This window comes from Eupeodes corollae, chromosome 2, assembly GCF_945859685.1.
Source record: "Eupeodes corollae chromosome 2, idEupCoro1.1, whole genome shotgun sequence".
Taxonomy (NCBI): Eukaryota; Metazoa; Arthropoda; class Insecta; order Diptera; family Syrphidae; genus Eupeodes; species Eupeodes corollae.
The window spans coordinates 43144647-43170815 of record NC_079148.1 but is presented as its reverse complement, the minus strand read 5'-3'; the positions used below and the strand labels follow the sequence as shown (position 1 = coordinate 43170815).

The 26169-nt window shown below is 35.6% G+C and overlaps 1 protein-coding gene and 1 non-coding gene across 3 annotated transcripts; both read left to right on the top strand.

Moving 5' to 3' along the window:
* The first annotated feature begins 240 nt into the window (after positions 1-240).
* Positions 241-25061, top strand: LOC129944325 (protein sevenless). Of its 2 annotated transcripts, XM_056053681.1 has the most exons (14): positions 241-1094; positions 1163-1362; positions 15968-16021; positions 17017-17076; positions 17150-17497; positions 17746-17985; positions 18046-18365; positions 18428-18560; positions 18616-22984; positions 23327-23619; positions 23679-24304; positions 24366-24493; positions 24560-24619; positions 24676-25061. In XM_056053681.1, the coding sequence occupies exons 2-14, from the start codon at positions 1231-1233 to the stop codon at positions 24879-24881; spliced, it is 6969 nt and encodes a 2322-aa protein (XP_055909656.1). In that variant the 5' UTR covers positions 241-1094; positions 1163-1230; the 3' UTR covers positions 24882-25061. The 2 variants fall into 2 exon arrangements, with proteins under 2 accessions (XP_055909656.1, XP_055909655.1); XM_056053680.1 differs by having other exon boundaries at positions 241-1362.
* Trnar-ucg (transfer RNA arginine (anticodon UCG)) lies at positions 10647-10719 on the top strand. Its single transcript has one exon. It is a non-coding gene; the product is annotated as a tRNA-Arg (tRNA).
* Positions 25062-26169: the final 1108 nt, after the last annotated feature.

Genomic DNA, 26169 nt, shown 5'->3' with positions numbered 1-26169 from the left:
GAGCACTTGACGTCGACGTCGTCGACACTCTCGAGTCGAGTTCGAGTAAAGCTTTATACAATGCTCTTAGTACCTCAGATCCTCAGCCAATACGACGAACGTCCGACCGACAAGCAACCAACGACGACGACGACGCTACGAAAACGATGTCGACGTTTCTTTTCATTTTCAAAACTTGACTTCTTCAATTACCATACAATATGAATTCTAAAAGGGGAAGTAGTTGCCCCAGCAAATTAAAATCAGTTGCGATCCGACCACGGTAGACTCAAGACATATTCACGCTTCAAACATCGATCACGTTCGTCTGCGTCGCGTCGTCGTTCTTCGTTGTAGTCGCTGCTGATCAACGCTTTTTGTATCTATTTGCAAATTGAATCTAATTGAATTGCAAAAGTTGCATTGAGCCTAATCAATTAATTGATTGCTTCGTGTTGAATATTATTTTTACATACTTCCAATATTGAAATTATTACAAAAAACCGGTTTTTCAGTATCTGAAGTCTGAACTGAAAAGATCTCGGTATACTCAGTCGTTAAAAATATACGATTTTACATGACACAGGTGGTGTACAATAAAAAGAGACTAAAATTTAAGTTTTCAAAAACACAACCCTAAACGAAGGTCGTGCCAATTTTTTCCAATTATGTGATTAATTAAAGAAAGAAATTAAAAACGAATCAAAAAATAAAACTGTCTAACGCGTGATGACAATTTTTAACGGAAAAGCAAATAAAAATATGTCCCAAAATATCTTTTGATGAGTAAATATATCTATTGTTTTCGGGGAGGAGGATCATTCCACTAAAAATAATAAAGTTTGTAGTTAATGTTTTGATTGAAAACAAACTAAAGTCGAAACAGCTGCAGGGGGGTGGAGGAGTCAAGTCAAGACTGAGTTGAGCCGAAGCCGGCTTTAAGAAATAAAAATAAAAATACAAATAATTATAACGAAAAATAAATTAAAGCAAATAAGAAATTAAAACCAAAACAAAATCATGCGTTGTGTGTCATCGTCATCTTCAACGTCGTCGTTGTTGTTGTTATCGTCGCCTATCGGCTTAGCGATCACAAAGCCGATCTTCAAAAGCGGGTCAGTGTTTTCATTGAGTAATTTCTTCGCAATTTTATTGATTATAATTAATTTGTGGTCGGGTACAGTGACGGCGACGACAGAGTCTGAATCGGTAACGTCGTCATCGACGTCGTTGCTAGTTGAGGGGTTGGGGATGGAAATGGCCATCTCTCCATCAGGTCAAAACACAACTTCATCTTTAGATTTCGATTCTTGGTTAAATGATACTAATGAAAGTGGATTTGATGATATCATCAACAAGTGTCTGGATAAATGTGAAAAGGAGGTAAGGTTAAAGGTCATTCAAATGTATCTATGTTAATCTACACGATGATAGCGAGAGATGAGCTTTTTAGAGGCCATATTTTAAACATTTAGCATGATGTGGCTTAAATGGCAGTGGCAATTATTATTATATTATATCTTAACTATTCCTTGGAATTGCTCTAAAATTTATTCTTACATCCAGTTTAAATGATCGTGCTGGAATAATTTTGCATTTTAATGTCTTCGAGGCTATTATAGCTGTCTTATGGGATATGTAGGGGTTTCGGAGAAAAATAAGTTTTACAAAGTTGCACTTTCTGATTCTAAGAAAATTACCTTTTTATTTTGAAAAGCTCTGTTATTGTAGTTTAAAGTTCGCTAAATGGGCAGTTCAAAACAGCTAACATTAACATAAATAGATGCACCTTTAAACTGTCATATTTATAGGGTTATACAATAAATAAAACTGTTTGGAATAGCCGCTGTCATTTTTGACAGCTGCCCAATACTTTACGTATTGAAATTGTTAAAATTAAGTACAAAATTTGTACTGTGTGTTTTTATACACTGAAATAAGTATTGCATCTTAAAAACCGTGATTTCAATTTGTTGTGAAGTTAGTGGCATTGGACTGTTTTGAGATGTCATTTTGACGGTTAGTTATTTTATATCACTTCGAAGAGTTATTAAATGATAAGACTTCAAAAGGAGTCTTCGGTCAGAAGAAAAATCATCGTGAAAATCTGTCCATTAGTCCAAGAGATTTTGCTTTTTTCTGTGGTAAAACTGTTTTTTTTTTTTTATGTAGAAGAAACATGAGAATCATACATTCTAAAACCAGCAGACATCGAACCAAAATATCGTGTTGCCCTAAATGTTCAATATGTTTGTCTATTATAGGCTTCAGGTCAATAATTTTTATTGTTCTTAAGAATTTAAAAAGCTGTGTAAATTTTTGTATTTTATGTTTATTTTTTACCATTTGTATTTGTGTTATGTTTTTAGTTTTAAACTCGTATGACTCAAGTTACGAGTTTTTATATCATTTAAAAGCAATTATTGAACTAAAATGTACCCATGGAAGAACAATGAAGTCTTTATTTATACAAGGTAGGAGGTATAGACGAATTAGACTATAGAATATACATTTTTGGACCAATTTTGAAATGTTGTTTTATAGGGTGTCCCAAAGTTTTCGGCACAGAAGAAGGTCATTTGTAGTCGAAAATGTGAGGTAAGTTTTGCTCTCATAACGGTTTTTATCTGTCACTTTGACAAATGTCAACAGATTCTTGATTTTTTTGTTTTGTTTAAAAAAATGCATCAATTAGTTTTCACTGTCCGTATACAATTTTTTGAATTTGTTTGCTAAAAATACAAAAAATATTTTTCTCGAAAAAAATTATTAAGCATTTCTTACAGCGAAAAAATTAAAAACGAGAAAATGACTATATATATTTTCAAACATTAAATTACCTTATGTAACCCATGATTTATTTCTGTAGTAGTTATAATTGTAGAACACTCTTCTTAATATGTAGGTTCATGTGGGACCTCTAGTTATTTATAACAAATATTTTTTTTAGACGTTGCAATAACATTTTCGGAGTTGTTTTTTCTTGACAGCTGTCATATAGTTCATGTGAAATTTGGTTTACCATTTCATGATAAAAAGACTTATTCTTGAACAATGTTTGCAAACGGTGTAAATTTATTACCAAAATAATGTTTCGTTGTTATATGGCCAAAAAAATAAAGATTTTGCTGGCAAACAAGATTGTTGTGATTTAACCCCGCTGGAATAATTTTGTTGGGGGCCTATTTGGAGTTGCTTGTCCACGCAGATAAGCCCGAGACGATTGACGACTTGAAAGAGAATATATTTTGCTCTTTATTGCTCACTCAGTTTCTGCAAAGAGTGGTCGAAAATTGGTCCTTTGTTCAAGCCAGTTGCGGCGTCAATTCGCCCGAAACCCTTATCTTTATATTAAAGCTTAATTTTTGACCATACCATTAAATGTTTTGCATTTTTTTTAACCTTAATTTTTGAAAGAAATATTATATAAGCTTATTGAAAAAAAGAATTAAGCGATTTTTTATATACATAGCTTGGGTCATAACCTTTATTTATTTAAAAATTAAACTTTTCAGAGACTTTTTTTTTTATAAATATTTCAAAAACTCCACCTTTTAATTTAAAAAATAGAAAACCGTAAAAAGTTAAAAGAAATTAAAACTTCTAACTATTTTCAATTTCTTAATTTCTAGTACAACTCTTGTTAAACTTTAATTTGTCTCCTGCATTATTATTTAATGTAAAAAAAGGTACCTCAGTTAATATTTTTAATAGTGGTGTCCAGTATGATTTTAAGATACATTCATTAATTTATAATAAGATTCACAAATAGTATTGTTTGTAGTATATTCACAAAAAGTATTTCAACATTTTCAAAATTTTATAACTTTTGCGGAGAACTTCATTTATAAGTTCATAACACTTGCTAAAAACTTCCTTAATTCAAGTAAATCTCATAATTTAGAAAGAGATGCGAAGTGAAAATGGATAAGGGGAGGAATGAAAACGACTATTTCATTTTAACATTGGTTTTGGAAGTAGCGATAAAATAATTATAGACATGAAACCTTACGACGGACGGTGCTCGAGAGATGCAAAAGCTTCAGTTAGACAACCATCACCATTTCATCATTTTTAGAGCTCTCTTTTGAATTCCATCCAAGAGACTGATGTGGGTTATAGGAGCACCTGCTCACATATGGGCATTGTACTCAAGTTTCGGACGAATATAGGCTTTATAAATTTGGAGTAGAAAAACTTCTTGCATCGTCAGAGGAAACCTAAACACTTAGCAGCATTTTTGGCAGTGTCAAAAATGTGATCACTCTGGTTTGTAATGCACATTCCTAGGACTCGTAGCTGTTCAGTCTCCTCGATATAAATACTACTCATGGATAGTGGCATTGGGAGAGGGTTACGGTTTTGCGACAGCCTTGCGTTTTCGAAGCATTAAATTCTATACGATTTTTGATTCCCCATTGCACAATTCAGTCAAGATTAGAATTTAATGAGCTTATCATACGCTGCTGTTGGCAGTCCACATCCGAAAAACAAGGATGAGAATCTAAAAACGAATATGAAAAGCTGAGGGTACTGTCATAAGCGAAACAATTTATCGGGTAATTAGTTTCACACAAAAGATCATTTATAAAAATAAGAAAGAGCGTCGGAGACAAAACGGAGCCCTGGGGTACACCAGCGTTTATTTTGTTGTTATCAGATTTGAATATTTGAAAGGTAATTACGAACCCAACGAAGAAGGGATTCATCAATACCAAATGCACTCTTTTTCGATAAGAGAGCTTGGTGCCATACTCTATCAAATGCCTTTGAAATATAAAGTGCAATAATCTTACTTCTCAAGGCTTTAAAATGAGCCAAAGCTTTAGTTTTTAAAAATTACAGAACTACAAAAAATATAATGATTGGGAGATTTGGAACTTGGTGATACTTTGTCTAATATTAATAGGCCAGGAATTATCTACGGTCATCACAAAAAACAAAGCCAAAGGTATTTGAAATACCAAAGAAAAAGTTCAATATGTCAACGCTTTACTTAGAACGGAGAATTTATGGCCCTTTTTTTAGAAGCAATGGTTTGTAGTCAATAGCATATTTTCAATAAAAACAAATATTTTTATCTAATATTGCCTTCCTGCCTTCCTAATTCAATACGATGGCTTGAATTTATTTGAATCAATTCATACGAATTAAACCAAAAAAAAAATTAGAAATTTAAATTTAATTTTTAAGTTTTGTTCTTCGGCTATGTAAATACAAAAATTTAGAATACTTAAAGTTTCAGGTTTGTATTTAAATAAGGACCACCCTAAGGTGAAAACTTAATGTTAAAGTACATAAAACTAAATTTTTTTAGGAATGGAAATATAAGTTTTGACATTAGTTCTTAAGCTCATTTCTAAGACTCGGTTTTAAGGAAAGTGCGTTGTCATAACGAAGGTGCACTAAAATGATTTCGTCACTTATAGCAAGCTTTAAATAATACCTTGGAGCATCATCAGTCTTGATCTAGCAGTATTCTTATTTCCTAAGCAAGTTTATGCAACCTTTTGAAGTTGCATCAGTGCACAGTGCAGGTACACTTTTCTGGCACTATAACATATGTCGTGACTCGTGTCTAGTATTCATTGTAACCATTACCACCGTCACTTTGGTATTTGCAATAACAAAACGTAGGTAAAGTATGTACCTCTACCTATCCTACATTTAACAACCTAGCTACTTAGAAAAATCATTGCTATTATTATTATTATTTATTTCTCTCCATTCAATGTGTTGCAATTAAATAATTGGCTGAGACACAGATCGTTTCAAAGCTATTTGGAGCAAAATGGACGACCTGACTGCGATGACTGTGATAGTGATGGCGATGGCTTTGGCGTTGGCGACGGACGTTTTTGCTATACACGACAATATAACCAAGCTTACTTCAAGTTTAGTATAGTTAAAGAAAGAATTTCTGAAAAAAAAACCTCTTGTCAAATTGTCCACTTTTGTGTCGCATGGCATAAATGTTTGTGTGTTTTGTTGTTGCTTTTTATTTTCATTTTGAAAGAAACTTTAATTGAATCAGATTTCGGAAAAAAGTTTAGACTTAGAATATTATGTACGAGCATACCTAACTGACATAGCTATAGTTCTGCGACAATTGATGAATTTGTACATATTTTGGTAGCTATATATTTTATATAGATACAGATGCGGATTGGAGGTCAAAAGGCTTCCCAGGGCCGAATAAATTGTATCTTAAAATGATTTAAAATACTAGTAATTTGTAATGCAGACATTTACATTTTTAATTTTTGACTTTAAAGAAATTTTGATTATGTCGTAGACAATATTCTTCTTGAAGCTAGTGTCTGTCCACTAAATTGTAATTTATTTATTTTGTCTTGAAAAATCGTAATGGAGAGTTGTAATGTTATATAGTGATTAATTTGTTTGATGTTTGAAAGAGGACTTCCTGTTAAGGTAACATTTGACGGTTACCATAATCATGTTTTCTGGAAGACTTTAATCAATGAAAGATCTTCCTAATATGTCATTTCTGTTTTTGAGAATGCATAGAAGAATGATGGTATCCAATTTATTTTGGCTCCAATTGAATATTGTAACCTTTTGAACATGGATATGTCTTACACAGGTTAAGCCATATTGGCAGCTTGGTTTAATACTTGCAAGCGTTCACCTTGTTTTCAAATAAGGCAACTAAAAGAAGTCCAGAATGTAAAATATTGAGATCTGTGTGGTAAATCACCGTTTGGCCGTAGTTCATATATTTTTTTAACAACGTCATATACTTACTTACTTAAGGTGGCGCAACAGTCCTGAGTAAACTATAGGGCCTCACCCAACACCCTTCTCCATCTAGCTCGGTCCCTAGCTAGATGAAGTGTTTGACTGTTAACAGTCGAATTGTTATTTCCTGAACACCGTCTATTTTAATAAATATGATTTTAAATCATGAAAAATGAATATACAAATAAACCAGCATGGTGTTCAAATATGCGTTTCGCCCCGATGTAATGGTTGGGCTCATCAGAAGATGACCATTACACCTTGTCTCGACGCATATCTTCTCGAATAAGTCGATAGATGTTATCATTTACGTACTCCAAGCGGTCTTCCACTACTGCGCTGCCCTGTGGGCGGGCGTGGATTCGATGACTTTCCGGGCCCGAGATTAGTTCTACGTGACCCAACCATCTCACTAGTTGATATTTCATTCTTCTGACTAAGTCTACGTCGATGTACAGCTCGTCGTTCCATCTTTTCCTCCACTCTCTTAGATTAAGCAAAGAACTTTTCTCTCGAACGGACACTTGGGTCGCTCAAGAGAGGGCTCTACTACTCAATTGCTTTTTTAGCCCAAAAAACAGCGATTTGCAAAAGTAAGTCTTTGTTTGATCACATTGTTGATGTTGTTTTCTGTATTCATAGCGAAGCCTAGATAGGAAAAGTCCTTAACTATCTCAAAGTATCGTCTGTCAATGGTAACGTTTTGACCGAGACGTCGGTGTTGTAGGTTCTTTCTTGATTACGGCATGTACTTTGTTAAGCTCTCATTGACCATTAAACCCTTTCTTGCCATATGACAGCTCTTGGGTGGATATGACAGCTTTAATTCGACAGATAGTTTTGACATTTGATGGATCTAAGATTTTTGCCAGAGTCGCAACTACGTCGTCTGTTTCAGTATCTTTTGTAGAGAAACAGAACACTCTACAAAAATATGCCAGATTGTAAGAGGTGTTTCACAATTTGGGCATTCCTCTTAAGCTTCACGAGTGTAGAAGTGTTTGCTTTTAACCATTGTTTTTCATATTCTAACTCTTAATACTTTTATACATTCTTTTCTGCTAAAGGACTGGCTATATTGGACAAGTGTGCTGCAGGGTTGATGTTTTTAAGAAAGATTTGAGTGCTTCTCCACTTTTCTGAAAGCTCTGGCTTTTGAAAATGTGTGAAAGTTGTTTTCAAAATCTGGTGCAGTTTAGGATACTCAACTATCTGAGGGTAGCGAACAGCGCATCACCTTGTCTAAAGCCTTTTTTGACACCGAAGGGTCTGTTAAGTTGTTTGCAATCTTTATGCAGGAGCGTGAATTCTCCATGGTCATCCTGCACAAACGAATTTGTTTGTGTCTAAACAAATTCATTAGTGACTCTTGGATCAGTGACCCCTAAACAGACTGTTACAATTATATACGTGCTGCAACTAAATGTATTAACATTAACTTCACGATTAGAGCAGAGGGCTAAAAAGGTTAATGTTAAAATCCCTTCAAGTTGTGTTGGTTTCCTTCGAATGCTTTTGAACCTTAAATGCCTCATGACCTAAAGAGTCTAGGGTACCGAGGAAATCTCAAGATTTTCTCATAACTCGTATATGATAGAAACAAAAACGGATTTAAGATACCACTATGAACTTTTTACTTGCATAGAGGCCTACCAGCTAATATTCCAACTTCCCAGTGCCGCAGTCCACCCCTGTGTAGATATGACTGCAATAATGTAGGTCTATAAAATGTTCCAATGGCGGGAAGAATTGTGTTTTGTTGTATAGTTCTCCTAGCATTAGCGTGCGGTTTTCAAATAATGTATAGGATTGTAAATACTTTTGTGAACATTCTTTCATTTTTACGTTTTTTTTTCTTTGCTAATAGTAATTGAATGGGACATTCAAATCGAAAATGAAATTTGCTTTTCAAAATAACAAATTTCACTTATTTTCTTTTTTTATATAATTTTAAGAATACAAAAGTAACGAAAAACAGATATATGTATCTCAAACAAAGAACATGGGTGTATCGTACTCAAAAAAAGTATATAATGAATATATGTATATTCAGTACACAATATACCAACATTTAGAATTATATTTTTGGTTAATTAAAATGGCTGACGTCAAATTTAAGAGAAAAATTTAATAATAAATAATCATCAAGTTAAATTACGAACGCACTCAATTATGTAGGTTTCTACACCTACACATATCAGTCAACTTGAATTTTTACTTTTAATTTAAAGGAGGTATTTTGTTTTAATTGTGATTTAAAGTAATGATTTTAAATAGCCTAATGTAGATCATTCGTATGACATTTTATAAATGGGCTCATAGCTTAACTGTAGATACTTTAATTAAGGTGTTTTCCATTGGCACATTTGGATTTAATAGAATGAATGGATTTTATTAGAAATTAAAGGATCGCGATTAAACATTTGGTTTCTTTTGGCATTGTTTTTTTTACCTTCTTCTTTAAACGTGTATAATTTGTACAATATCTTCTTACTAAGTGATCAATCTGACTTTAAACTATCCACAAACAAAAAAATTGAACATTTTTAAAATCATATATGAAACTTTAAAAAAGTGCGTATACGCCATAGTGTACCAATATTTGTATTATATTTGTTAGATGCAATTACGTGTCTATGACATACATGATTAAGTCTTATCGCCAATTTTGACATATCTTTCATTTTTCATGACGGATGTAAATATACAATGCTACACAAGTAAGTCAGTGTTTCAACTAACTTTAAAGGTCCATTATTCATTGGATTTTGTAATTAATACTGTTTTGTAGATTGCTGGGTTTGTTTCTTTTACTATGCAAAGTGCACAGTGTCAAGGATATTTTATTATGCCAAAGAAACTGTGCGAGTATTGAGAAATGAAGATTTTTAAATTGTTAGATATTGCATACATACATAGGGCAGTAAAGTATTCCACATGCGTGTAGTACGGCTTAAAACTGATACTCAGTACATTACAGTACCACTGAAATGAAGCTTGAGGGTATAATGGGAAGCATTACTTAATACACGAGTATTACAATTCAATAACTTAGGAAATAAACGGTGTTAAGTACTTATATATAAAAAATATATCACTATCTACAAAAAAATGCGGTCACTTCGAAATACTTAAAAAAAAACAACATTTTCAATTATTCAACTATTTTTATGCGGTTTGCGTATTTGTATTTCATTAAAACCCCCTTAAGATTGAAAGGAACAAAACTAAAAAAAAAACATACATAGTGATCAAGTCTTTTCTTGTGAAGCAAAACAAACGAATTATTTATCACGTAACGTTAAGTTTTGAAAACTTTTTTCCACAATTATGTTTGTTTCATTACTTTTCATGATCTTATTTCAAATGACCACATTTTTTATAGCTTATAACTACATTTGTGCAATGACCTACAATCTTAAGAACATCTAAATATGTACGTAATTCAGACTTTACCCATCTATTAAAATCATATTAAAATGATGCCATGTTTTTATTAAATTTATTACCCTATTAGGTAATAGAATGCAGATGTAATGGCGATGAGTTGCATTTTTGTTCAGTTCAAATTTTCACTAAGTTCCTACAAAAACATTTAGCTTTTTTTATTTAAATAATTTTCATGGTTTAAGCAAAATGCATGAATTATTATGATTAGTATAATCTTTTATAATAAAATGTCATTGATATTTATATTTATGTATAGTAAAAAAATCTTTAACGTTATTAATTTTGTTGATATAATAGTTCAGTTTCTGAAAATATAATAATACATCATGTTTATGTACTTTTTAAGGGGTGAATATTTCATGGGGGATGAAGATTTGATGCATCTTACATAGAAATTATTGATTTTTCAAAGGACGATTGAGCAATTTTTAAAGGATAAAATAAGGATGCTGTACAAGGACCGTGTGGCCTAATGGATAAGGCGTCGGACTTCGAATCCGAAGATTGCAGGTTCGAGTCCTGTCACGGTCGAAAATTAAATTTTTTTCCTATAAAACCAATATAACAAATAAATTGGCATCATGTATTTTGATTAAAGAACGAAAAATTATAACTGATTTTTGTGTGTAAAAAATATTTTTTTTATTTCAGAAGAAATTAAACTGTTGCAACTTCAAACCAAAAAGGTTCCATGAAAACATACCTGTCCGAATTAAAAATAGTTATAAACATACTTTGGAACTAACGTTCTTAATTGAAATTTTCCATAGATCCAAAAGATAAAGTTGAAGGGAAAAAAATTGATGTATAAAAGTTCTTTTAGATATTCAAATTTTCCATTAACGAAACAAATATCAAGATTGTCGAAAACAATATTTTCTGTGAAATGTGATTAGTTTGAAGTTAATATTTTTATTTTTTAAAAATATATTTTAGTCAAAAATAAAATTTTACAAAGTTTTAGTTTATTTTTTTTTTAATTTTTTTTTTTTAGTTTTAGTATTGTTTTCTTTGAGGTTTTTATTGTTTCTTAAAAAACTGTCTATTCGATTCTTGTAACCGTTTGTTGAAAACAAAACAAACAAAACAAACAAAAGACAAAATTAGTTTGAAGCCATAATCTTAAATTAGATAAGATATTTGAGTCGAAAATTAAAATTTGATAAATCTATTTTAAATTTCTCCAGCCCGGTTAATCGCTCACAAAACTTATTGCACTTTGAAAATGTAAAATTAGAAGTAGACCTTTTTTAGACCGTATTTTAACAAAACCAAATACAGAGAGATTCTTATGAATTATTTCATTAATATGAAGTACGGACACATACAATTTGAAGCTTGCTAATGTTTTCTACCATACCTATGGGATAAATATGAAGACGGTAATGACGGGGAGTTGTTTTGACGTGCTTACTTGAAAAGGTCTGATATAAGCAATACACCAGGTTCAGAAATTGTAGAGATCTGTTTGCAGGAGAGATTTGTCCTCATCTGCTGCAATGATTTTGAAAAATTTTGTATTGTCAGTGTAAAGGGCTATTTCAAAATGTTTAATGACCATGTTCCGGCAAGAGGACCTAAATGAGTACCTTAAAGCCTTGAAGGTCACTAGGCTAAAATAGGATTGAAATATCTCTTCGTTTGCGGCTGCTAGTATAGTATAGTGAGGCAACCAGTTCCTGCTCTATTCCTAGCACGATACCTCAGCTGAGACAACGTCTCCAAGTTTTGGGACCGAGCTTCCTTCATGACAGATGATCTCCATGTTTATCTTTGCCTCCAGCCCGCCTTCTACCTTGAGGATTCCATTGAAAGCACTGCTTTGCTATGTAGTCGCCCGGCTTCCTCAATGTATGGCCAACCCAGCGCCACTTTCTCTGCGCGATGTCAACATCCACTTTTGTTTGCCCAGTCCTAAGCCACAGTTCATCGTTATATATGGTTAGTGGCCACCGGATGTTCAGGATGTAACGTAGACAGCGGTTGAGCAAAGTTTGCAAGCTTTTCGAGATGTTAGCAGAGCACTTCCACGTTTCGCAGACGTATAGCAGCAAGGATTTTACGTTGAACTCAAAGAAATTTAACTTTGTACGGAGCGTTATTTTCCTGGAGTTCCACACTTTAGAAAGCATTCCGTATGGACTACGGACTTTATTTATTCGGACATCCAGGTCCGTTCCACCATCGAGTGCCAAATAGCTTACCAGATAGTTGAACTGGGTGACCTTTTCTACCTCCACTTGGTTTACATAATATGTCGTCAGCACAGTCGTCACATCAATGGCTTAATGTTTCCCTCAGGCGCCATGGATACCTAGTCTTTCGTATCTACCCACTGTAGCAGTCATAACATCATCAATAGCAAGCAAGAACAGAATCGGTGACAATACATAACCCTGTCTCACTACCTGTCGCATTTCAAATGCGTCGGAAAGCTGTCCATTGTGCAAAACGATACACCTTGCGTTGTTGTAAGACTCTTTTATTATCGCAACAATTTTATCAGGAATGCCTCTAGCACCAATCGATCTCCAGATAACATCACAACTAACGCGATTGAAGGCCTTTTCAAAATCGACGAACATGAGGCAAAGCGGCGATTGGAACTCTGACGATTAAGAATAATTCGCAAGGTGTTAATGTGGTCGAAACATGACCGACCACTGCGAAATCCTAGACTCGATCTTAGATTTTATCCTTCCGAGAATGATGGTTGCCATTGACTTTGGAAATACGGACAGAATAGTGATTCCACGCCTGTTATTACAGTTATTAAGATCAACTTTTTTTGTAGCTTGGCGATTACCCCGTACTTCCATTCCCTGGGAAAGGTTTCGTTTCCCCAAATAGACTTAACAAGTGGCCACAAAATACCGGCAGCCAAGTCGAGGTCTGCTTTGAAGAATTCGGCAGGTATGCCCAAAACATGTATCGCGGTTCTTATTTCCGTACATGTCCAGGGATCAATATTAATGCTTCTGGTAGATCTACGTATGTCCGACAGTTGATGATTTGCATTAGCGTGTGCATTCTGATCATCGTTCATAATATACAGAAGTGCTCCTTCCATCTTCGCGATTGGTCTTCCATTGACACTTAAGGACTACCGTTCGTGTCACGAACAGGATGGTTGACAATGTTTTGTTGGTCTACAAGATGCTTAGTGATTTTGTACAGTGATTTTCCTCAGCGCTTTATGCCAATTTGTCTAATCTGACCCTCCTATCTCATCTCACACACCTCTGCACTACCTTTTGATCTGCTCTATACTCTATATACTCTATATTGAGTGCTCTGCGGTGTGTAAATCCTTATCCTTTTATTGCTTCGGTACCGTATCAGATCCAAGTTCAATAAAAACTCTTTTTTCCGTGCCCCACAACGTCTCAACGGGAACATTTGCGTTTGGCCCTTCATTTGACGCCTTGTCGTTAAGAGTGTTTGCAAAATCACGACTAGTATTTGGGTCACTAAAAGCGATTGTATTAAATTTGTGTCTGGTTGCCAAATCTGTATGTCTCCGGATAGCAGCTCTTCGCAGTCGAATTGTCGCTAATAGCAGATGATGATCGCTTCTTGGCAGGTCTTATGTGGGAAAAGGGTTCCACCTACCACCAGCCGACAGACATTACAAAATCGACAAGCATATCACCGTTGTCATTTCGTTGACCTGTGCCGTGTTTACCCATAACTCATTCAAGGCCTGTGTTATCCGAGCGAACTTTCGCACCTTTGTCACCCTTTGGAACTCTGCTGTAGACCAAGTTCAGTTGAGCGTAGAATGAGCTTTTGTTTTCTTCTGCTGCATCATTCATCGGAGCGTAACACTGGATTATGGTGAGTTTGCGCATTCTGGACTTAAACCTTGCTGTCATTATCCTAGCCGAAACTGGTTCCCAGGAAATTAAGTTTTTTTTAGCCTTATTATTCAGCATTATGCCAACACTATTCAGTCTTTGACCGCTACCTGTCTCATCCTCTCCAGAATACAGCATCCACGTCCGCTTTGTTGCTGATCTCTGCTCTGCTTTTCCCCTCTACTTCGTTTCACTCTGCCCAAGAATACTCAAGTTGTGTATTTTCATTTTACGTTCCACCTGTTCATAAATGCCCTGTCCATACAGAGAACGAAAGTTCCATGTTCCGATTCTTATGGTGTTTCGATAGTCGAAAGTATTGTTTCTAGTTCAATATTAATAGCATCACGATTGCCATTTTTGTATGAAAAATGCCGCACCCCCAAATCCGACGTGCGGTTTACTACAGCCGAATGAACTGTAGAAGGATTTACCAATCGTTGGTTACATCTTGGGGAATTAGATTGGAATATGCAGATCTAAATCGGAAATAATATTCACTTTTCTCAACCTAAAAATGAGAGTTTAAAGACTATAATCTTATAAGAAATGTTGATAAGAGCTTTGTGGAAATCAATGGAAACCGTATCAACATTATTCCCGTTTTCTTTGGCTCTTAGGTTAGGTTAGGTTAGGTTATAGTGGCTGTCCAAGATGGAAACGGGCACACTTAGGCCAGTTTAATGGCCCATTGTGATACCACATGAATCTTGAGGCTGCCCCCTAAGCTCAATGGAACCAGCTAGATTCCCTTACGAAACGTGAGAGGCTGATTATACTGATATGATTTAGATCATTTAGATCGTTAAAGAAGAATTCTCCTAGGTAATTCTTGCGTTTTCGATCTAGAGCAGGGCATGTGCAGAGAAGATGAAGAACCGTTTCTTCCTCTTCCACGTCCATTCAGCTTCTGCAAAAGTCATTTGAGAATACGCCTAGTCTCGTGGCGTGCTTTCCTATTAGACAGTGTCCGGTTATGACGCCTATTATCGAGCTTATATGCGATCTGCTTAGAGAGAGCAAGTACCTTGAACGTTTTAAATCCAGTGTTGGCCAGATGTTTTTTGTGGCTTGACACGTGGTGATGTTGGTCCACCTGGTGCCTGCCCACCTCGCAGCGTTTTGCATTAGTAGCAGTTTGCAAGTAGCGATTGGTATGCCAGTACTTGCCAAACGTGGTAGGATGGGCTGTACTGTACCGTTCCTAGCGAGTTCATCTGCCTTACCAGTTACCTGGAAAGTCTCTATGGCCCGGCACCCAGCAAAGGTGAATATTAAACTGTTGCGCCATCTCCATTAGAGATGATGGACAGTTATGGACTGTTATAGAGTTTGTAGAGACAGAGTCCAGAGATTTGATAGCGGCCTGGCTGTCGGAGAAAATACGGATATCAGATGTTGATATCACGTTTTCTTTGAGCCAAGACAAGACTTCCTTAATCGCCAAAAGTTCCGCCTGGAACACGCTACAATGATTGGGAAGGCGGAATGAGAGACTTAATTTCAGTCGTGCAGAATACACACCTCCACCAACCCCTTTGGTTTTTGAGCCATCTGTGTAAAAGTGGATTGACTCATCCTCCAAGAATGTCCTATCCTCCCAAAAAGATCTGGTAGGTATAGAAATCTGGAAATTCCTGTCGAATTGTAGTTGGGGGATGGTGTAGTCTGTGTGATTCTAAGGTTTTCCTCTTAGAATAAATGAAAAGAATTTTACAAGGTTTGCGATGGAAGACTTGTTTTTTAAGAAATCGTTCTATTTTAATGGGGTAGTTAATTATTTGTATAATAACTAATGTAAATAATATTTGTTTTGAACATTCGAAATACTCCTACCTTGGAAATCCGTAACAATCATGAAATGTATTTATTTTTTTTTGCTTTTCCCATGATTTATTATTTCTTTTGTTTTTCTCTTGCAGGACCAATTCTATGGGAACTTACAAGCTGTAGGATGCCTAAGTTATAAGGAACTGGTAAGTGTATTACAATTTAAAAACTTAAAGACACATATAACTACAAATAAGAACAACAAACATGAATTCAAAACTTAAAACAAAAGATAATCCGAAGTAGAACCCCTTTTTTAGTTTTCTCACGAAATTTGATACACAATGTTAAACATTTAACCGCATTGGGGGACTTTATGCAACAATTACTATGTAAAGTGTTTATTCTTGTTTTTTTTTTTTTGTTTCGTAACCCGACACCTATTGGAATTGTAAGTCTCCAAGAGGACCTTATTTCGGTTTAACATTGAATAAAAGAATAAAACTTCTCACGGGTAATGCAATAATCCAGAAATAAAGAGATCCTCAGGGCTTTTGTTTTATAAATGTATTTGAGGGGCACAATTCTATACAAATGTGAAGAAACCTCTGACAAAAAAGTCCAAACGACTACGCAGGTTTTAAGCTAGTTCACATTTTAAGTGTAAAGTGGGTTTGAAACTCTTAAACTTTGACATTTGACGAACAGTGAAGCCACACCAATTTATTAAGTGTCACTGAATTCGTTCATCACTCCCATTACAAATTATACTATGCAAAAACTGAACATTTTGTTCTGACGATTCTGAAGCATTAAATCCTTGACTTCGCGTCATAAAACAGATACTTAGAGCTGTCAAAATTGACGTTTAATTATTATATGTTAAGCAGTGCTTTTGATTCTAATTTTTTGTTCATTTCATAATAAGAACTGCCATTTGTTCCCAAGTGACCACTTTCAGAACTGTTCCGAAGGCTTCAATATTGCCAAAAAATAAAAATGACATTAATGCTCAATTTTTTTAATATATGAGCTATCATCTGTCAAATGCAGAACAACCGACAACATTCAATCCTGTTTAACACCTTTTATTTGTTTTGAAAATAAGCACACAATTACACAAATATAGACGTTAAGTCCCACTTAGTATAGGAAAGAAAAAAACAAGTCTTTTATCTAAACCTCATCTTTATTTTTTCAGTGCACTCAAGGTTGTAATCACTGGAAACAATCAACATTCTCCACCTGCGAACAAGTTTGCGTATGTAGTACAATTAATACATAATATTTTATTTTTGTTTTTGAAATAAATTCTAATCAAAGACATTTTTTAGCGTGATGACACATGGCACAGTAATTTATCGCCATGCGACTTGGCCTGTATTTCCGGTTGCAATCAAGCTGTTTATGGAATTGTAGATCATCTTAGTAAATTAGATGATTTTAATATACCTCCAGTGCTTGTTGATGATGTTGATACTGATGCTGATACTATCAATGGAACTTCTCTGACATTATTTTGGCCAATAGAACATAGGAAATATTCAATTAAAAGACTTGTCTTGCAATGGGCTTTAGTGGCAAATGATAGCCCTTTGAGATGGTGGTTTTCATCAAGTTTTGAATGGTTCAAAAATTATACTTGTACAATTGAAAAACTACAACCTTTTACCAAGTATAAGGTAAGTTTGACAACTGACAGATGACAGTTGAAAAATTGTAGATCAATTTTAATCCGTCGTTTGATAATTTCAATCATCAAATTTTATTAAACTCTTAAACCACCTTTAAGCCAAAAATTTGAAATTGGTAAACCCTTGAATAAATATTGAATTATGATTGCATACATTTATTTAACGGTAAAATCATAGAAGTTCCAAGTTCAATCTGGGTTCAAATTCGGTTAGTATAAAACTATATGTCTTTTTAGTTTAGAATCGCTATGATGGTAACAACAGACCATTCTGACTTCATCTATTCAGCTGAATCAGATGTCTTTGAAACAATGCCCTCAGGGGAGCCTTCATCCAAACCAGAGATCACAAACGTTAAGACATTGGACTACGACAAAATAGCTATTTTTTGGAAGCAGGGACGATACACAAATGGACCGCTAGAAAGTTACAAGATTATAGCCAAGGCGTTAGAGTCAAATTTTACGTCTGAAGTGGTAAGTTTTGATATTTTCAATAAATTGTTAAGACTTGTTAAGACTTAGAACTTTTTGTAGACTTCATCATCGGAAGATGAGTACACAATCCTTCACCACCTCGAACCAGAACAAACTTACGAAATAGAAGTAGCAATGGAAAATTCCATTGGCACTGGTCCTTCTGCATTAACAGTTGCTTCAACTGGAAAACAACCTTCAGAAAGTCCAAGTCCAACGTTTATTGTTGTTGGAGATTTTAAGGTTAATTTGCTGAATACTTCAAGTGACAGTTCTACGGCAATTGAAGTCTATGATAGTGATCAGATGATAGTTGGATACGATGTCCTTGTTGATCAGAGGACTTTTTTCGTGTCGGATATTAGTGGCCATGTTTTTAGGTAACTTAATATTCTTTTTCTAAAAATTAAACTCTTTTACTTACAAAAACAAACAATTTAAGGATCAATATGGAAAATTCTGTGGAAAGAGATGCCATTTTGTTACCAAAATCATTCGAAAACTATAAGCCGACAAAAATAACAATCGATTGGTTAAGTTCAAACTTATATATCTTAGGAGAGCCTCGAAATGAGGTAATTTATTTTTTAATAATCTGTTGAACTCACTGAAATATTTTTTCCTTAAAAGGTTCCAAATAAATCTTGGGTTATCTTTCAAGCTGGATCTAACGGTGATGACCTTAAAATCATAGTCAAAGATTTGAAAGATAAACCTCTTGACTTACAAGTTGACCCTTTAAATGGTTATCTGTTTTGGATAACACTGCAGTCTGGCGTTTTTCGTCTCGATCTCGCCAATGGAAAATGGACAAATATTTTCACAACCGGAAATTTCAGTGCGTTTTCATTGGATCCGAAAAGATTCCTTTTAACAGCGTTTTCTAAAAGTGAAAAACAATTTCAAAGAATTTCATATGACGGAAGAATTTCCTTCAAAGCAGATGTTGAAGCTTCATCGGTAATTGTACTTGATCTTGTTAATTACGAATCGAGCGTTTATTGGACTGACGGCAATCAAATCTTTAACAATCAATCAGTAACGGTTCTGTTTGAAAAGTGTAAATTTATCAAACTTTTCCACACTTCTGCTCAAGAGAAAGCAACTGTAAACGATCCACCAATGGAATTTCAAGCCCTTCTTTCAGCTGATAAAGCTAAACTTTCGTGGAAACCACCGAAAAAATCATACTTCCAAAGTCCATCTGCCCAAACACCCTATGAATATGATCTTGAGATCAAGGAAGAGGAAGTTAGTGTGGCAATAAGAAACATCAAATCGAACTTTTACGTCGTTGAGAAACTCAAGCCAAGCACAGAATATTGGTTTCGAGTGCGAGCAAACATTGTAGATGGTGCTGATGGTCCGTGGAGTGAATGGTTTATGTCGAAAACATGGATGCCTTCGGAAGAACGTTATCTTTTCTGGGCTACCGAAAATGGTCTTCTGCGGTCAGACGAAGTAGGTGATAATTTAGAAACTGTGATAAATGGAACAATTAAGTCGGTCACATGGGCCAACGGAACGTTGTTTGTTGTTAAGAACTCTCATCTCTACAACTGGGACACTAACAATCTGACAGGGTTTGAAGTTGACGATTCGGCAGGAAATGTTGCATTTGACTGGAAAGGAAACCAGTTGTATTTTACAGATTCGTCTAAGGGTGTTGTCGTACGGTCACACGTCGACGGAACAAAACGGGAACTTTTACCAATTATAGACGCAAAACATATTCAACTAGACTCTGAAAACGGTTATATATATTTTTCAACTGGTTTGAGAATCAAAGCTTGTAGATTAAATGGCAAGGCTTGCATGACCTACTACAGAACTTCTTTGTTCTCCGAAGAGGAACTTATCGGTCCGGCTTTGGATTTGAAGAATGGACGTGTCTTGTGGACAATTCAATCAGATCACGATGGATTTTTGTTTAGTTCAGCCTTGGCCCATATTGCGAAGAAAGCTGAGACACCCATAATCACTCCCATGGATAGATTTCCGGTGAAAAATTGGATGTATTATTTGTCTTCCGGACGTTTGGTATGGAATACGATGATTGATACTGGAAATTCAGTGGTAATGGCAAATTCGAGTGGTGGTAATGAAGCTCTCATTCATTTCCAAGATACTTTAAATAGTCTGTATGTTGTTGAGCCTAAACTGAGACTTCAAGCATCTTTTGACATCATTCCCGATCAAGTTGATAATTCGACATTGAAAGTTGTAGGACTGTGGGATAATTTCAACATAACCTGGGAGCCGGTCTACGTTGAAAGCGTTTACTTTAACGTCAGTTACTCGATCCAAATTGGTGATAAGGTTTTCCTAGAAAGTTCGGAGCCTTCTGTACACTATCCGCGCACCGACTTGCCACCATATTCTAGCCTTAAAGTCTGGATAACTTCGAATTCTCCCTGGAAGAGTTCGCCAACAACTGTGATCGAGGTCTTTTCACCGACAGCAGCTCCATCGGAACCCCAACGTTTGAGAGTGTTCGTGAATCGTGTAGCAGATCCCATAAGAGGAACTCAAAATATCTCAGCTATAGTTCGTTGGGAGCCCCCGGAAGAACCAAACGGTCCAATAATTTTATACACAATAGTTTGTCATAGAGGAGAAGAATATGTGGAGACTGTCAATTCCACTGGTCTTGAGGCGATATTTTGGAGTCTTGAAAATAACGTAACTTATTCGTTCCAAGTACAGGCTTTCACATCTGGAGCTGGAGGTGAGATCTCAAAGGCGATTGAAATTACAGTCAGCTCCGAATATCAATCGATTCCCAAGCTTCTCATAGCTGGTGGTGGTCTGATTGAACTCCTGGATATAGATTTAAATTCTACAAAAATCCTGGCCAAATCTGAGGGTGCTATAGAACATATTACTGTCATAAACGGCGATAAAAACTACGTCGTTTGGATTGATGATGCCGCTCAGATGATGTCTTATTTCCAGGGAAATGTTAGCATTGTCACACACTTAGACTCAAAAGTTCAAAGTCTTACAGCCGATTGGGTATCTCGGGTGGTTTATTGGTCTCAATCTGATCATGGTGGTGGGAGTACCATTCACTCCCTGGACTTAAATCGTTTCGAGGGAGAACCTTTGGTTGGGAAACTTGTCATATCGAATCCCAAACCTATCAAAAACCTTGTTATGTTTCCAATGAGTCAGACTTTGTTGTGGCTTGAGCTCGATGGGAACTTGAGTGGTTGGAATTTCATGAACTCAACAGAGTTGAAATTGTTCTCTGGCCTGAATACTACTTATAAAACCCTTTACCGCGGTTTATTCGAAGAAAATCAAGAATCTGTGATTTTGGTTGATGAAGACGAAAATTTGTGTATCCTCCAAATCCAGGAAGAAACTTGCCGACCACTGAAAATTGGCATAGACACAAACAATTTGTTTATAGCCGAGGATAATGGTTACTTCTATGTTTTGAAAAATCACTCTATTAGAGCCTATAGCCGATTGTCACCAGATTCCCTTGAGTATATGGTGCACACGAATGATATTGATATGATCACTGCATTCAGCTTCCAACCGTTTCCAGAGAGAAGATGCATTTTGCCAGATTTCGATGAAGAGCCTTTGGTTGAAACGAACTTACTCGTTCCACAGTTAATTAATTCAACCACATTCAGTCTTGAGTTGAAATTTCCAAAGATTTCAACTCCCTCCGGATGCGGTATTGAAGTACCCGGTCTTAAATACACTTTGTTTTTGACAGAGTCTGAGAATGAAAACGCTGAAGTGAGGAATTTACACTCTTTTGAACCCCAGATGAACATTACCAACCTTAAACCTTTTACAAGATATAACCTTCAACTTCACATCAGCAATTTCTATTCCGAGCAGTTTGAGCTTACTGGTGTGTCAGGTGTTAATGTCACGATGGGAACAGCACCTGGAATACCTTGGGCTCCAGACAATGTGACTGTTTCAGCGGTGAGTCCTCGAGATGGTCTCGTAGAGTGGATGGAACCAGCAGTTTTAAACAATGAACGTGTGTGGTATGAGATACACTGGCAGACTGAAAGCCCAGCTAATGGTGTCGTTCACCGGCACCAGACAATCATTCCTGAAACCGAGGACAAATGGAACTCCCACGTTCTCTCGAGCCTACGACCAGATCATACATACACCGTTTGGATCAAGGTCTTCTCGACTTTGACTGCATTCAACGAAACTTCTATTTACACCTTCCATACATTCCCCGAGCCAGAAGACTTGACCTTTGTCAACTCAACTTCCAGTACATTAACTCTTAGTTGGAACGCCTCAACTAATGTTACGTCAGCATTTCTGCTCTACTCTCCCCTCAATATAGACGACTACATCAGTGTGAACATAACAAGTGACTCCCAAAGGCGACTTATAGAATCTCTCGAGCCGAAAACTAAATACACCTTCCAAATGAAGCTTTTCTATGCAAATTCGGTGTATTCCTACGTTTGGCCACCAGATAATCGATTTGTTTTCGAAACTCTTGGCGATCGTCCAGGCGCTCCCGGTCAGCCCCTAATCGAACACATTAAAGGAGAGGTTTTCAAAATATTCTGGGAACCTGCTCGCAATAATGGAGCACCTATTCTTGAGTATTCCCTCGAAGCTCTGCAATCGAGTCAAGTTAAACGAGTTCGTCGGTCTCATTATTTCCCTCAAAGCGACGATCGACAAGTAAACAATAAGACTTTGGCTAGATTGGGTCAGTTGCCTTGGGCTGAAGAGATTCAACCGATTCAAGACAAATGGATTCCATATTGCAATGGAACCGATACAAATTGTATAATTAAGGAATTGCACACAATGAGGCTTTTGATGTTTAGAGGACGAGCGAGAAACATCTTTGGATGGGGACCGTATAGTGCAGATAGTGAGATGATTGCAGAGCCATTTGTATCACCAAGAAAACGTGATACACTAGTTTTTGCCATTGTAGCACCGATTACAATAGTTTCGACTTGTGTCAGCATGGCCTTTCTCATAAAATATGGTGAGTTTATTTTTTCGAGTACTAAGGTCCAAATTTTCAGTAGGAGGCTAAAATTTATTACGAGCTTAGTTTAGCTTAAACTTATTAATCTTGCATTTTGTATACCTACTTGAAAATCAGAGAGTATTAGCAACACTGCAAACAAATTATTTGACAGCTGTCAAACAATAAAACAATACAATTATCTGACAACTGTCAAGTTCGTACAAAAATGTTAATTCTGCTCTAGTTCTGGGACGCCAAAGCCTAAATGTCTGGTCTTACCAGTCACTGAAAAAAAACGGCCTTCAAATTTCATAAACTTATCCTTGCCTTATTATTTTTCACTTTATCTTCTCACAGTCCATGGCCGTAGGAAGCATGCAAAGAAACTCGTAGACGATCTGCGCCCAAGCATTTGGGGTCTTGATATAGCCACTGTTCAACAAGTAGCAAGAAGCCGAAACTTTTCTCAGACCAGTAGCATGTTGTACACTGGGAAGCCCCTTACTGACGGTGATATAGCTCTGCTGCCACAAATAAGTCGCAACCAGATAAATATGCAACGATTTCTGGGCAGTGGGGCCTTTGGTGAGGTCTATGAAGGATTGGTTACATATTCAAGTGATGGGTCACAAGATCGAGTTGCCATTAAGGTATACTTTTTTTCCTTTAAAACCCTTTAATCATGGTTTAAGAGTTAAATTTCGTACAGACTCTTCGGAAGGGCGCCAACGATCAAGAGAAAACGGAACTCCTCCAGGAAGCCCATCTCATGAGCCATTTCAAGCATGAGAATATTGTGAAGCTCATTGGTGTATGCTTTGATCTCGATTCAATGTGCATCATAATGGAGTTGATGGAAGGCGGGGATTTACAGACCTACCTGAGGGAATCCCGCCCTTCAATGGGCAAACTAGGAACCCTCACTCTGCTCGAACTTGTTGGCATGTGTCTAGATGTCTGCACTGGCTGTCGCTATCTAGAAGATCTGCAATTCCTTCACCGGGACTTAGCGTGCCGCAATTGCTTGGTCTCATCAGTCGATCCACAATATCGAGTTGTTAAAATTGGCGACTTCGGATTGGCACGAGATATTTACAAGTGTGACTACTACCGCAAGGAAGGCGAAGGTCTGTTGCCAGTTCGTTGGATGGCTCCAGAATGTCTTGTCGATGGAGTATTTACTTCTCAATCAGATATATGGTCATTTGGGATTTTGTTGTGGGAAATTTTAAGTCTCGGTCAACAGCCCTATCCGGCACAGAGTAATTTGGAAGTACTGAATTTTGTCAAGGAGGGCGGACGTTTGGAACGACCTAAAGACTGTCCCGAAAAGCTGTAAGATCATCAAATTTCAAATTTAACTACCCACGTTTGCTTACTCTTATTCTTTTTGAAGGTATAATCTTATGATTGAATGTTGGAGTCATGATCCTCAAGATAGACCCACGTTCCAAAGATGTCTAACCGACTTGATGTCAGTTAAAGTTGAAGCTTTGAATATGATCCATACCAAAGCTTTTGAAGGTAAGAAATTTTACCTTTTTCGGTTTAATGTGTAACTAAATATTTGCTTTTTCTGTTTTGGTTTAGGTGGAATTGCAAATATGTCATATTCCGAGACGGAATCTGATGTAGAAAGTATTTCTAAAGGTAAGGATTCCCATTGAAAAAAAAATGTTTTTAATAATTTGTGTGTATTCCTACAGCTAATATATCCGAAGGTATTGATAAACGATCCAGTCTGAATAGTAGCTTTAATGATAAAACAAGCCAAAGAAATCAATCTGATGAAAGTCCAAGGGAACTAACCTCGTTCAGGGTTTCCATGCCAACTGAAGCAGAATTTAATAATATAAATCAGCCAAAGCAGAAGTCAGTTCATTACGTTAATGAAGGACTGTCCAGATTTTAGAAATAAGTTTATATTCATAAGCATGAGTGTTTAAATTTTAGACTACGAGTATATATATAAACAAACCATGATATTTTTTGTGATGTTATATTGAAAAACTTTATTTTTTTGTTTATAAGTTACATAACGAGTACATCCATATACTTATTTAAATAAAGCAAAACTTTAAAATATTTAAAAATAAAATGTTTTGATTACTTTCGGTTGTCTTGAAAAATTTTGAAGATGGTCTGCTGAAAATCCCAAAGATTAATTACTTGATCTTTTTGTTGAAGTCCAGAAAAACAAGATACAAACATTTCGAAAAATTACCACAATACTGAATCTTGGCTGCGATTTACAGTTTTGCGTCCTTGACACTCCCTAAAAAATCCCCCCTTATTTTTAATAGGAGCACAACGTTTTTGGAAATTATTCGGAAACTTAAGGTTTTGAAAAGAGTTTTGCTTTCACATATTTAACACATATTTATTTAAAGAATCCCATAACTCGCTATTTCGACGCCTACACCTACAAACAAATTAGCTCAGGGTAAAAATAAGAGAGCTTTTTGGGCAGTGTTAATTAAGCACGTCTAACTGAATGGGAGGTTCAAACAACGTATCGAAAGACTTCATTTGCAGTCAAATGAATTTTTTAAATTCAAAATAAAAGCAAGTAAGCTAGTTAATTTGTAGACTATCTTTTATTTGCAGGAAGTATCAACGCCATTTTTATTATGTACATAAAAACTACCTTACACACGTAACAAGTCCAATGCCTATAAGTTGTGTTTTATATTATAAATAAAAAGTCCTTATTTCTTTCCTAATATGACAAAAAGCCTTTTACACAAAACTTCAAATAAAATTGTACACTAATTAATGAATCACATGGGGTTTTCCATGGTTAAGACAAATCAAATTTATTTTTGATCTATCTGTCAAAACCGAAATATGCATTCCATGGGGCAAAATAAATTGATTTATTTTTTATTTCAAATCGAATCTGTATATTACTAATCTTAATATATAAAAATCCAGTGTCATATGTATGTTCCCAGTGAACTCTTGACCAAGTCAACCGATTTCGATGAAAGTTGGCATTTTATGTGTAATTTGGTCTAACTTAAGATATAGGATGGTTTACATTTCAAGTAATGATCTAAATTGTTTACATATATGTTGCAAATGAAAAATACTTTGTATAAAATTTACTGTTCTAATTATATATGATCATTATGTTTTCTGAAATATATTTTAACTTTAAAATAAAATTTTCATTATTCTGTTTTTGTTCTTCAAGGAGA

What these genes read in the sequence shown, in the direction of transcription:
- LOC129944325 (XM_056053680.1), top strand. Translation starts at nt 1,000, where the DNA reads ATGCGTTGTGTGTCATCGTCATCTTCAACGTCGTCGTTGTTGTTGTTA. An exon ending in AACCTTTTACCAAGTATAAG is followed by an intron (nt 17,498 to 17,745) that starts GTAAGTTTGACA and finishes ATGTCTTTTTAG; the next exon opens with TTTAGAATCGCTATGATGGT. An exon ending in ATTAGTGGCCATGTTTTTAG is followed by an intron (nt 18,366 to 18,427) that starts GTAACTTAATAT and finishes AAACAATTTAAG; the next exon opens with GATCAATATGGAAAATTCTG.